This window comes from Pyrgilauda ruficollis, unplaced genomic scaffold (assembly GCF_017590135.1).
Source record: "Pyrgilauda ruficollis isolate IOZ18807 unplaced genomic scaffold, ASM1759013v1 scaffold108, whole genome shotgun sequence".
Taxonomy (NCBI): domain Eukaryota; kingdom Metazoa; phylum Chordata; class Aves; order Passeriformes; family Passeridae; genus Pyrgilauda; species Pyrgilauda ruficollis.
In genome coordinates, this window is record NW_024508988.1 from 1,773,139 (window position 1) to 1,786,346 (window position 13,208).

At 40.9% G+C, this 13,208-nt stretch overlaps 1 protein-coding gene across 2 annotated transcripts in view; it reads right to left on the reverse strand.

Annotated features, from left to right (window-relative positions):
* The window catches only part of OXCT1 (3-oxoacid CoA-transferase 1), an 85,762-nt gene extending 75,005 nt beyond the window's left edge, over window positions 1-10,757 (reverse strand). Inside the window, exons 1-3 of one of the 2 annotated variants that reach the window (XM_041472220.1) lie at window positions 10,540-10,757; window positions 6,952-7,060; window positions 5,495-5,585 (exon numbers count right to left, since the gene is read on the reverse strand). In XM_041472220.1, the coding sequence (XP_041328154.1) occupies window positions 5,495-5,585; window positions 6,952-7,060; window positions 10,540-10,611 (272 nt within the window). In that variant the 5' untranslated portion in view covers window positions 10,612-10,757. The remainder of the gene's footprint in view (window positions 1-5,494; window positions 5,586-6,951; window positions 7,061-10,539) is intronic. The other variant, XM_041472212.1, reaches the window with a different exon arrangement.
* Between the last annotated feature and the right edge of the window lie 2,451 nt (window positions 10,758-13,208).

Below are 13,208 nucleotides of genomic sequence, written 5' to 3' on the forward strand. Positions count from 1 at the left end.
AGGGTGGGAGGGAGGCCAGGGCTGTGGAAAATCACAAAGCCTTGTGTGCAAACTGGCATTCCTGAGCCTTACTATCCCTCTACTCCTCCTCTGCAGTGTCTGCACTGGACCTTTGTCCTTCTGCTACTGAAGTATTCTCATGAGTACTCTGTCTCTGCTCTCATAACTTCCTCTTGAGTCTCACAGCAAAATGGCAGTATTGCTCCTCCACCACCCTCCTCCAAAAATGATGCTCTTCTCCTGTGACAGTGATGGGTGCAGGCATACAGGCCAAGTCCATACAGGGCAGATAATTTCTGAAGAGGAGAAATACCGTAGATTGCATGGTTGCATCAGCAGCAATCTCCTCTCTCCACATTCCTTTCTGATATTAAATGGTGTACTGTGTCTTCATAATAACAAGTAAAACAACTCTATTCAGAAGGTCCAAAATGTACCATATTTTTCCTTCACAGAGAAGGTATATCATATAGAAGTAATCTGATAAATGTTTAAATGTCATCATGAATGCATTGCACTTCAAAAATCACGCACTTCAAAAGTCACCTAGCCGAAAGATAGGTTTAATTTTCATTGTCATTTCTATAACCAGTTCCTCAACCATGATGAGTTCTATATCTATTTTTTTTCTCATTCGTCATCATAACCAGTAAGTTATCTCCACAGCTGATTTCTCAATAGTTCCATGTAATACAAAGTTAGTACAATTTGCCCTGCCAAAATCCTAAATCACCTCCACACTAAAATTAGCTAGATGACCTAGGCAGATTTTCAGGGATTTGCAGTTCAAACAATGTCAGCAATTTAACAGCAGTAATAAAGCACCTGAATAGATTATTTTTTTTTACAAAGAATGAAGACAATTAAAACAAATCAAATTCAAATAATCAAATTCACTGAAAATATATAGTCTCCTGATTTTGGCAATTTGCCATGTGCAGGATTTTACATAACTCCACTCTTCTCTCTCTACCAAGAGAGGTAAGAGTCACAGGTGGCCTTCTTTTCCATTTCTGAAAATATATCTAATTTGGAATATTTGAAGAATTTCTTATAAATACACCAAATTTACACACATGATGTAAGACACTCTGAGCATCACCTTGATCCCGTCTCTGTGTACATACAAGCCTCCTTGCCTGTTCCTCAGACATTTTCAGGTACATTTTAACTTTCTGAACCAAGAGATTACCTAATTTGTTCCACTAAAACCACTCAGTACTTAATACCACATGGAAAAACTTTATAATCTTCTGTGAATTTAAAATGCAATTTCCACATGATGGTATTTTTAATATATATACATTTACATTTGAATATGTTTTTAATAAGGGCAAGTAAGATAAAGACAGACAGACAGACAGATAGATAGCTAGATAGATATTTTAGTAAGAATAACAGTGGAATTAAGCCATGTGGGTTGCATGCAAGAAAATCCAGGGAATCCATGGCAAATACGGCAGACACATTCTGGTTTTAACAGAAAAATACAATTCAAAGCAATGACTGAAAAATGAGATAACCTTAAACTTTAACTTACGGAACATTTATCAAAGCTGTTTTAAATCCAAATTATTTAATTGCAAAGAATATTAAGATATATTGTGTGCTTTAGAACATGGGGTGCAGTGAGTTTACCACTGCATCTGATCCCACAGAGTGCTGCCTTTTGGGGATTTGGGAACCACAAATAGCCCAACCCATTATGAAAACAAGAGTATTATGCTTAACAAAGCCAAGTAATGGCACTCAGGCATCATGCTCAAAAGAGCAAATCTCAAAGTCATGTTTTCCTTCCTAATGCATAACATTGCAACATTAAAAGACCTTCAAAAAGAATACAGAGACCAAAGGTTCAAAAAGCTGATAATGCCTTATAAGAACACAGTCTAAACCAGTGATAATCTGACAGATGCTGTCAATCGCCTTTCAGATGATCACCCAGGTGATAAGCAATTATGATCTTAACTGTGACTTCTCTATTTTTAGTGTAAGTGAACACCTTTTATTCAACACTGCTGCATTCAAAAAGGATGCATTTTTAAGTCTAAAAAACAGACAAAACCAAAATGTGATAAAACAATCAGACCACACACACAGTTATAACAAATAATTGGCTTCATTTTCAATCTGTAAAATTCAGCCTATTCAGGCTGTAGATACAATGAAAATGGTGATTTCAGTATGTGATTACAGCCAAAATTACTATCCATTTTATTAAGCACAATTAATTAAAAATAATAATTTTATGCACATTTTTAAAATTTTCATTTTAAATATTTGGCTAAGTTGATAGTTTTTGTTGCAACACAGGTCATGAAACAACAGGTAGCCTGCATTAGCAAAGTCTTAGCATAGTCTGAGTCAAAACACCCAAGTCCCAAGTTCCACGTAACTTCAAATCAGAATGCAACAAATACCATTAAGTTACATGGAGAAATTAGCCAAAAAGGTATGGCATACTAATCCCAGCTATGTTGGGAATTTACTGAATCAATGTTTAAAGTGAGATTTAAAATTTTTATTTATTTATCCATTAATTTACTTTCATTTATTTACTATTTTTAAATATCTTCATTAATTTTAATACTGGCAAATGTAGAATGAATCAAATTAAAACAAGAACTAAGAAAATCCATAATAAAATGGATTTTGGTAACCTACTGAGATGGAATACTCTCAATTTAAAGGGCTTAAAAAAACACAGTGTAAATAAAGTATTTACAGTATGAACAATATAAGCAAAACAAGTTATAGGGGAAGGTGTGAGAGGATGTATTTCAGAAGCACACCTATCTATTGCAGTTATCTTGCACTATTGCCCTGGTTCACAAGCTTCAGTTTCCCCGGCAGCAAGTTGTGTAAATACCAGAGGTACTGGATATTTGAACTGCTTCACTTTCAAACACTTTGCCTTGTTTGGTTTGGCAAAAGAGTAACTGCTCTTAAAGGTGATGTTTTGCTGGCTAGCACACAGCATGAGCACGGGCACAATGTGCAGCAGCACACAGTAAGCTGAGCAGTGTGACAAAGACCACCCCATTACACTACTCTACAACCTGTCATTGAAAAGCCTTAAATAGGCCAAAAAACAGGACCTCACTTGCCAGCAATTGCATGATTTGAACAAGTTTTTGCAGGAGGAATCTCCTCCCAACGACACTGCAGCCTAGAACAGTAAGTAGGATGTGAACTTGTGAACATCCTACTCCTTTAAAGTCGTTTCCAGACACTGCCAAGCATTTCTAGGCTCTGCTGAACCTTGTTTCCAGCTAGAAAAGTTGGCAAGAACACTTCAGGACTTCCTAATTACTGCCTTCCCTGAGATGCAAGCGAATCGCTGTCTCCATTGCTGCTATTTTAGTTATAACCAGACAGCTCTGTAACATTCCAGGTTCTCACATACTGAAAGGCATGTGACTTAATCCATGTTGCTGCACTGCTCTCCAGAATAGGCTGTCTGTCCGTGCACTTGGCTCCTTCCCTGCTCCAATTACAGGCTGCCTGCTAACCCCTGCAGGACATGAAAACCTGACCACAACCAATTACCTCCTACTTGCTGGAAGAGCTGGAGAAAAGAAAGCAGCTGCAGTCATGAAACTGAAACACAGCCAGGCATCAACTGCAACACAAGGTCACCAAAGAAAAGCACACTAGACCATATGGCAATTTGAAAGTGGCAAATTACTCATTCCACAAAGTGCCTGACACCTCAACATTACAGGAACAATTGACCCTTTGAATACAACTGCTGTAGGGTATGTGATTGCTGTGCTACTTCAGTTGTAAAAGCATTTATTACTGTTCCAAGATTTGATAATGCCACTAAACTTTTGGACATGGTATTAGAAGTTGCTAAGAAGATGCATGGTATAAGAAAAGCATGCTTTTTAACAGGCTAATTAGAAGATTCGAAATTATATCAATTGCTGTGATGAGAATTCTGACTTTATTTCTGACAACAGCTGTGTTTTAACCTGGTTCCCAAACACTACCATACTATAGCAGGCTAAGTTTCACACAGTAGTAATACAGTAAATGCAAAGAGAGATTAAACAGTTATTTTATTATTAATTAAATTTCAAAATAAATTATATTGTGCAACAGGAGAGTAAAACTTGGGGGTTTTTTTACAAACTAGACTTTTAGAAAAAAAATTCTAGATGCCCTTGAGCATTTTAATTTTGTTACACTGTTTCATGAGGAACTCTCTAGGCTTTCATGAATGCTCATACAAAACTAGTTTCAAGAGAATAGGAATTAAATTCTGCTTTCCTGCTAGGAGCCAATAGTTTTACAGAAATCACTTCCACCTCAAAATCCAAAGAACTTTCAGGAAAGTTAACATTATTTCAACATAAATTAATTCTAACCTATAACATCAGCAACTATATTCTGAATAGAATACAAAATGTCTTCCTTTTCATCCTATTCCACAATGCTCCTCTTTCTACTTTTCTCATACTCAGACTTTCACCTCCCCTTCAGGAATATCTGTGCAATCTCTCTATCTGCAAATATATGTGTGTTATTAAAAAATAAGACTATGAGGAAAATTAATGATCTCTACTCTAGTGTTTGATCTTTTCACTCAAAATTATCTCTCTCTTTCTTTCTCCTTTTCATCATCCAGCAGAAATTGTTTCCCACAAGATTTTAAGGAGCTTAAATGTGACTGTGTATGTACCAAATACCAATACAAATAATCTGTTATCCAATGAATATGCAATGAATATTTTACATATTAATATTTTTATTTAATTTCATTTATATTTTCATCAATGTGCTTCAACAGAAGTGGTTGTAGTTATTTCTCTATATGGACATCATTAGGTATTGTGAAGCTTACTTGCAATGAGCTTGTGTAAAAATTAGCCTGAATGAGAAAATGAGAAATTATACATGAAAGAAGTATTCTCAATTTCAACCTCACATGAATTTCTTAAGGGGCAAACATCACAAAAAAATACATCGAAAATCTGAAGACCCATTAAAGAGACTCTACATTCATTCATCACAGATAATCTCTACTGTTTTTGTGTTGCTTGGAGTTTTTTTTTTTAAACTAACAAATACAGTAACAGGATCAGAAAACACCAAACTGAGTTTAAAAAATATATCCCTATTTGGAACTTCACAAAAAAACACACACACAATATCACTGATACTAGATTTAAAGCCTCTCAGTTAGACTTTCCAGTTACAGTAAACCAGTTAAATATACCTAAATTTAAATATAAATATTTATAGTAATATAACCATATTACTGCAACTGGAACTCTACACCATGACAATTGGTCCTTGACAAAGTCGAGTATACATATAGTACTGAGCTTCCTGGACTCCTTCCAAAAAAAACACTTTCAAACCAAGCTGTCTGGTTAATACAAAATTATGATGATGAAAAGAAAGATTTTTTCATATATATCAGCCTTTTCACATAATTGGAATTTTTAGTCTGTACTTTTTAAACCACAGACATATGGATACCTACCCTGCATTGTTACTGACTGCTGTTATTCCCTTTACCCCAGTCTTCAGTAAACCCCCAATGAGGTTTTCAGGAATCCCACACAATCCAAAACCTACACAAAATAAAAAAAAATTGATTATGTAACAAGTGTTTGAAAGATCACAGAATGTTCAGAAGTATGGGAATTAAAAATCTTTTCTGAGAAGCTCCTTAGTCAAATAAATAAACCAATGTTTCTAGAAAGATTGCCCTCTAGTACTGGAATCTCCCACTCACCAGACACTTCCCAGTTTGGAGAAAGCTCTTTACCCATCAGAGTGGGTTTTTAGGGAAGTGCTCCAGGGCCATGGCTCTCTTTATGTGTGTCCTCAACCCTGTACCCATAATTCTTCCTTCTCTTTCCACCCATTTAACCTTCCTATCTTTGCTGCACATCCCGTAGCTTAGCCTGTGTAATTAGGTGATAAAACTCTGGGAGTCTGAACACCCTTGGGAGGATATCTGCCTGGAATCACAGTAATCTAGATCTCCACCAAGGCACAAGAGCCTCACACTCCCATCTATTATGCAAGACTCCAGTACATCTAAAATGAAATAACATGTCACACTACAAGCACTACCTTTTCACAGAATCAATTAGGTCCTAAAAGACCCCTGAGATCTTCAAGGCCAACCTGTCTTGGCCTCAAATATTTTCTTCACAAATCAACAAAACAAACAAAACAAAACAAAACAAAAAACAAACAAACAAAAAAAAAAAAAAAAAAAAAAAAAAAAAAAAAAAAAGGCAAAATTCCTCCAGAAGAAATTTTGCCTCATTACATATCTCCATTGAAGTGTTTTACAATGTTACATTCATTATTTCTGCAATATTAAAACAACTTCAGAAATAGATAAATCAATTTTTTTAAATGCAGATTGAACAGCATGAAATTGTGGAAAGCATCTACAATATCTAAAAGCTCAAGTCACAGTGAAAGTTGGTATGATGCAGCTTCTTGACTCTTCTGGAAATGCCACACATAAGCATTAAGTGTAACATAGGTAAGTATTATCTTCACCTCCTAACACAGAAGCAGGTTAGGCAGTTTGTTGAAGGTCACAGAGACCCAGAGACTATGCAAAGGATACAGAGAATTCAAACACAAAATAATCAAACCATGCGAAATAACAATGCTATCTTGAAAATTCCCAAGCTCATTTTCTGGATTCAACCAAACAGAGTCATTTTTGGTTTTTGCCAGTTGGGTAAAAAACCTATTTTTCTGAGGTTTTTTCCCCTTCCCTATGACACAACCTGGATTTTCTCACTGAAAGAGTATGCCCCTCATGAGCAGACTAGGAAACCACTTGTTTAAAAAAATCATACAATTCCCTGGATTCTCAAATTAGTTAACAGTAAAAGAAACAAGGTAAATGAGCAAAAAGTATCTCATTAACATAACATGCTTGCAACTATAAAGAATTTAAATATTTACCACCAACAAGTATAGTTGCCCCATTGGGTATATCTTTTACAGCTTCAACTGGATCAGTGTAAAATTTGGTGTTGCGATGACAGCTGGTGGAAAAATAGCATCCACAGATCTGCAACAACAATAAAAGAAATAAGTCAATGAACAACAGGCATTATACAGTAGCTTTAAAATGAAGACCATGCCTCTGCCTAGATAAGGGGAAAAATAGATAAAAAAAAAGATATTGCTGCTGTAAATACTAAGGGATGGGGAGCAGGGGAAGAGAGAGCAGGGGTGAGGAGTGAGGGAAGTGCAGGTCTCCAAAACAAGAGAATTCCATCCTGAATTACTGACAAATTGTGCCTTTCTGAGAACAGATTTACAAAAGCAATTCCTCAGCCCAAGTTGGAGCCATCCACAGACTACATACTGCTACATGATCTTCAAAGGCATCCAGACACTAAATATAATTAGAAACTGCTGAAAGAAAGACAACACCACCACAAAATTAGAGGGGAAGTCACAGAACAATAGGAAGGACAGCATTGTACCGGCAGTATGATAAGCAGGGACAGAGTGAACCTTCCCTCAGTTTCCTTGTGCAGTCTTAGAACTTTCTAACATAGTCTTAGAGATCCTTGTATTGTTGAAGAACAGCCCATAATCAAGGAGACTCCAAGAAAAAGCATGAAATATGGAGGGCAAGAGGGAAATCAACATAAATTCCACCCCCAAACCCGGACCTCACAGTGCAAAGTCATTACACAGTAGTCATCATACTTATGTATGTACTGTTATGTACTTAGGTCACAGTTACCTTTTTTCTCTTTTAACTATTTACCACTAATGCCATGCACTAATACTACTCAAGTATTTGTTCAGGAACCAGAATTAAAATTGACACCTAAGTCACTATGTTGAAACACTCTCAATAAATTCAGAAAATCTGGAAGCTAAAGTACTACTGGTGTTTCAAGTTCTAGTTTGATAGCAGGAGTGAAAAAATTATATTGCAAAAGAGAGAAAAATTAATAAATAAACAAGGTAATCTACACACTTTGAAGACCATAGTCCAATTCTTCCCTGAAGAGTTACCTTAACAGTTTCTTACAGTTACAACCGGGGCAACAAATTTTGGCTCAGTTTCAATATTACACAAGCTGTTCTCTTTTTATAATTAAAGCTGCAAGAGTTTGTACTGAATATTAAGAAAACCCTTCTGAATGGAAGCTTACCTCCTTCCCAGTGGAGACCCTGATGTTCCTCTGCTTTGATGGGCTCAATAAAAAATCAGTATGTGGGTCATAAGAAACAATGTCATGTGAGAAACACTGCAACAGCCTTCTGCATGCCAAATTATACCATGAACGTTTCTCCACTGATCCATGGTACTTGAAAAGTCACGGAGTCAGGTGCTGTCCCTTGAGACTTCCCTGAGGGAAACATTGTGCCCATCTTTTAAAAGGGTAAAAAAGGAGGACCCTAGGAACTACCAACATGTCAACCTCACCTCTGTGCCTGGGAAGGCCATGGCACAGATCCTCCTGGAAGCTGTGCTAAGGCACAGAAGGACAGGAACATCATTCAGGACAGCAAGCACAGCTTCACTGAGGGCAAGCCCTGCCTGATCATATTCCTTCTGTGATGGAGTGACCACATCAGTGGACAAGGGAAGGGCTATCATTCCCACGAAGGGATTCATCTGCACTTCTGTAAAGCCTTTGACACAGTCTTCCACATCCTTGTCTCTAATTTGAAGAGAGATGGATTTGATTAAATGGATTTGGTGGATGAGGAATTGGTTGGATGGCCACATCCAGAGGGGTGTGGCCAAAGGCTCAGAGTCCTGATGGGTATTGGTGACACATGGTGTTCCTCAGGGGGTCATGCTGGTACCAAACTGCTTAATATCTTCACCAATGACAAAGAGAGATGAACTACACACTCAGCCAATTTGCAGGTGACACCGAGCTAACTAGTGTAGCCGATGACCCTGACGGATACAATGCCATCCAGAGGGACCTGAACAAGCTCAAGAAGCGTGTCCATGGGAATCTTAAAGGGTTCCACAAAGCCAAATGCTGGTGCTGCACCTGCATCAGGGAAACCCCAGGCCTGTACAGACTGGGAGAGGAACTCATTGGCTAATTGGTGCTGCTGGTGGGTGAGAGGCTGCACATGCCCCAGACATGGGCACTCACAGCCCAGAGAGCCAAACGTGTCCTGGGCTGCATCCAGAGCAATGTAGCCAGCAGATTTAGGGAGGGGATTCTGCCCCTCTGCTCTGCTCTGCTGAGACCCACCTGGAGCACTGCATCCAGTGATGGGGACCTCTGAACAGGAAGGACCTGTCAGAACAGGTCCAGAGGTGTTTTAAGCTTTGGGAATCACAGTACAACAGGGCTGCAAGAGGGCTTGAGGGCCAGGGCTGGAGGGAAGCCAGGCCCCTGCTGTGTCCCTGTACCCACACACAGGAAAGTATTTCAGAGGCCACGTGGTACCTTTTCTTTAATCTTCCCGACTGTGTGCAGCAGTGGTGAACAGAGAAGTATGTGTTACACAAGTGTGCATTCGCAGGTTGGATGTCTCCAATGACTGTATCTGGTCTTCTAAATATGATCCTCTCCTTGTCCCTTCCCTACCCACCCCACTGTTTGAGAGCAATGGGCCTTCAGGGACCTGAGGCACCAGGGATCACCCATGCTTTCCTGCATACGAGACAGCAAGCTAACACCTCAGGAACTGGCAGCAGTTCTGGTAGGTTTAAGGAAGTAACATGGGGACAGATGAGCTCCTTCCTAGAATAATCAACAAATTTTAATTATCTGGAAAAGCAAAAATATGACATAGTAAAACAAAACCTGAAAGTGCTAAGATTTGTCCATAAGGATATCAGGAGTAGTAAATACAGGCATGAAAAGGTGAGCTTTCTCAAATAAAACAAATTTTAAAAAGCCACAGAGACACTTCTGGCTGAAGAAGCAAAAAAAAAAAAAAAACTGCTATGGTTACATGTGGGCTGGAAACCATTAAATCTGTGAGGTTTGGCAGAAGCTTCCCGTAGGAAGGGAGCTGTGCGTCTGCACAGCACACGTTTATGGATAGCAGTAGATGGCGGGGCTGCCAGCAAGCTGTGCACACCTGCCGTCCACCTCCGGGAGAGGAGGCGGTGGGAGCAACATGGCAATACACAGTAACACACTGTAACTGTGCTGCCTTTTGAAATGATGGAGAACCAAATTAATAATAATAAAATACATATAAAAACAAGACCAAAAAACCTCAAAGCCCAACTTCCTTGCCAGCCTCTCAAGGTCACCGCATCCCCAGCCGCCGCGGGCCCGGGCCTGCGGCGGGGCCGCGCTCTGCCCTCCCTCCTCCTCCCGCCGCCCGCGGGGCTGCATCGGGACGAGCCTTCCCTTCCCCGCGGGGCGGGAAGCGCCTGCCCGGGGCCGCAGGGCGGCCGCCCGCCGGGGCTCGGCTGGCCCCCGCCACACACGGCCAGCCCGGCGCGGGCGGCTGCGGGCGGGGTCCCCGCCAAGGTCACCCGGCGGGCAGGGCGAGGCGGAGGGGCTCGGACCCGCCTTCCCCGCCGCCCCTCGCCCTTACCTCAGCCCTGCGCGCGGCGGGCAGGAGGATGCGGCGGCCGAGGGGCGGCAGGAGGAATTTGAACGCCGCCATCTTCGCGCTGCGCGGCTGTGGGGGAGCGGAGCGGGGTCGGGAGCCGGGCCGGGCTGGGGCGGCGGCTGCGGGAGCCCAAGGCGGGACGCGGGGAGCAGGAGCGGCGGGACAGCGGAACCCGCGGCGGAGGGAGGGCGAGGGGCTCGGCCCTGACGTGCGCTGACGTCGGTGCGCCCGAGGCGGGGCCGCCGACGAGGGGCCGGAGGGTTGGGTGCCTCCGCTCTGCCCTCGGCCGCCAGCGCCCTCCGGGACCCGGGAGAGCTGTCCAGCCGCCCCGCGCCTGCCGAGCACGGGCAGCCCGTCCCGGGCGCTGTCCCACGGGAGAGAGCGGCCCCCACTCCTGCAGCTCCACGGATACCTCCGCTCCATCGTCAGCGGGTTTGTTCATTAAAACCGTCAGAACCCGCGCAAAACGCCGGTGCGCAAACTGTATCAACCAGCCGCACACCAGTGTTACAATCACTTCAGGAAAAAAGAGCTTTTCCTGATTTTCTTTCCTTTTTCCTGTTTTCCTTTCCATGATTACCACAAATGGACAACTCAGATGTGCCATCTCAGCCGTTTCCCCCATAAAGTTAAGGTGGCTTAAATTTCTGTGCTGTCGCTTTGTTACCAAGGACTAGCAGCACAAGAATTAAGCAAAGGGCAGAGCCTAAATGGTTAAGTTTCCAGTAGTGTCAGGGTGACCCAGACTCCAAAAAGCACATGGTCTCACAGAGTGCCGGGACACTATGTTTGGGTGGGAAAATGTTACTGGAATAGATGTATACTTATTGAAGCGGCAGCCACATGATGTGAACTGCTGGCCCTTTTGCTGCTGCTAGAAGGAAAGTTCAAAATATGCCTCTGCTATTATTTACACTTCCCAAAAACATCCCTAATGATCAGAGCATGCCCTAAAGATGCCCAATGCAACAGAAGGAGTCACAGAAGAAATGTGAGAAGCTGTTTAGAGGCAGGAAAAGAGAAATTCTCCTCACGCACATGACAGGAGGTCATGCTTCTGGCAGGTCATGCTGACCCTTGTCTTGTTTCCAGGCAGTTTCCAACGCAGCTGCCAGCCTCACTGTAATTTGCCATTGTGGTAATCAACATGTGGAAGGATAAGCTACAAGGAAAACAAGGTCTTCAGAGAGTGCTGCTGGTCTACAAAATGTTCCTGCAGAACCTGCCCGTTTATTCAGAACACTCATCCTGCCTTGCTGCTGGTGGCCCGTGGCCTGTGGCATGCCACTCTTATATAAGCATTTTGAAAATTGCTGTTTCCTGCACTTACAGTTCACATAACAGGCAAACCTTGCAGATATCAGTGAAATGTGGTGGGACACCTTCACTATTGTGAAGGTTTCAGTAGTTTTCTAGTTATTCACCATATTTAGCTAGTTCAGTTAAGTTTGGGATGGTGCCAGGTGAAAAAGATACAAATTACAGGGATTTAATAAACTAAAACCAAAATAACAGTACAGCTTGTATTCTCATGGGACTAAGCATTAGCATAAAAGTTTCACTGGATTTCTGACCCTTGGTTCTACCTAAATCTTGTATAAACAAGTAAATTCCTTAAGTCATGTTTCCTTTCATGACAAAACTTCCCTAAGCATAGAAAAACTTGTCTAAAGAAAGTTTATTCTCTTCAGTTCAGTAAGCTATCTTCCTTTAAATCAACAGAGTGCACTCTAGAATTTATCAAAGTGTTCTGCACTGAGTATTTGTTATATACCCAACTAACATTTATTTTGCATGGAGTTTGCAGTGTTCGGGATTCCAACAGTGCTCCTCCTTCCAGACTGAAGGAAGGAGGCTAACTGCATGCAGTAGGCAGAGTGATGAGTATTAATACCTTCCTGGAACATCTATTATGCAAAACTCCTTGCTCTACTTACATAAATTACTTTATGAAGTAAATTTTCCTTATCAGGTGCTACAGATTATGTTAACCCATTTCTTTTTTTTTTTTTTTTTTTTTTTTTTAAAAAAGTTATGTTTGCCTTTGGACTGCAAGCATTTTATTTTGGCTTAGAAAAGTTCCAAACATTACTGCAAGAGTAGATATTTTTTTTTTTTTCTGGAGTAGCTTAGAAAGGACAGTAGATCAACCTTTTTTTAAGATGTCTGAAAGCTCTGCACACAATGAGAACTACTACTAAGCAGCCAGTGTGAAACAAGTCTCTAAAATTATCAAGAATTTTTCAATATATTATTTTGTTTAGTGAAGTAAATTACATGACAGGAGTAAATGTGAGTCAAAACACTTTCCTAATTCAACAGCATTTACAAATGAGAAGAGTTTTGAACCCTTGGTGCCCAAAACAGGTCAGCAGGTAGACATTCTGGAGCTACCACAGGTTAATCATTATATACACTGTATAACACCAGCTTACTTATACTTCTACCAAGCATAAGATATCAAAGTCAGCACACCAATACAGTGAAATAATATTGTCCAAAGAAGCCATCAAAGAGTGAGCAGGTAGTTCAGAGGTTTGATTTACCTTCCCAGGGGGAAGAACTGGAATTCTGAGGTAAAGAACTTTGTTTCTCAATGATTTTTTTTCTTAAATACATTTATAGTTGACTCAGGCTTGAGCTAATTAAAA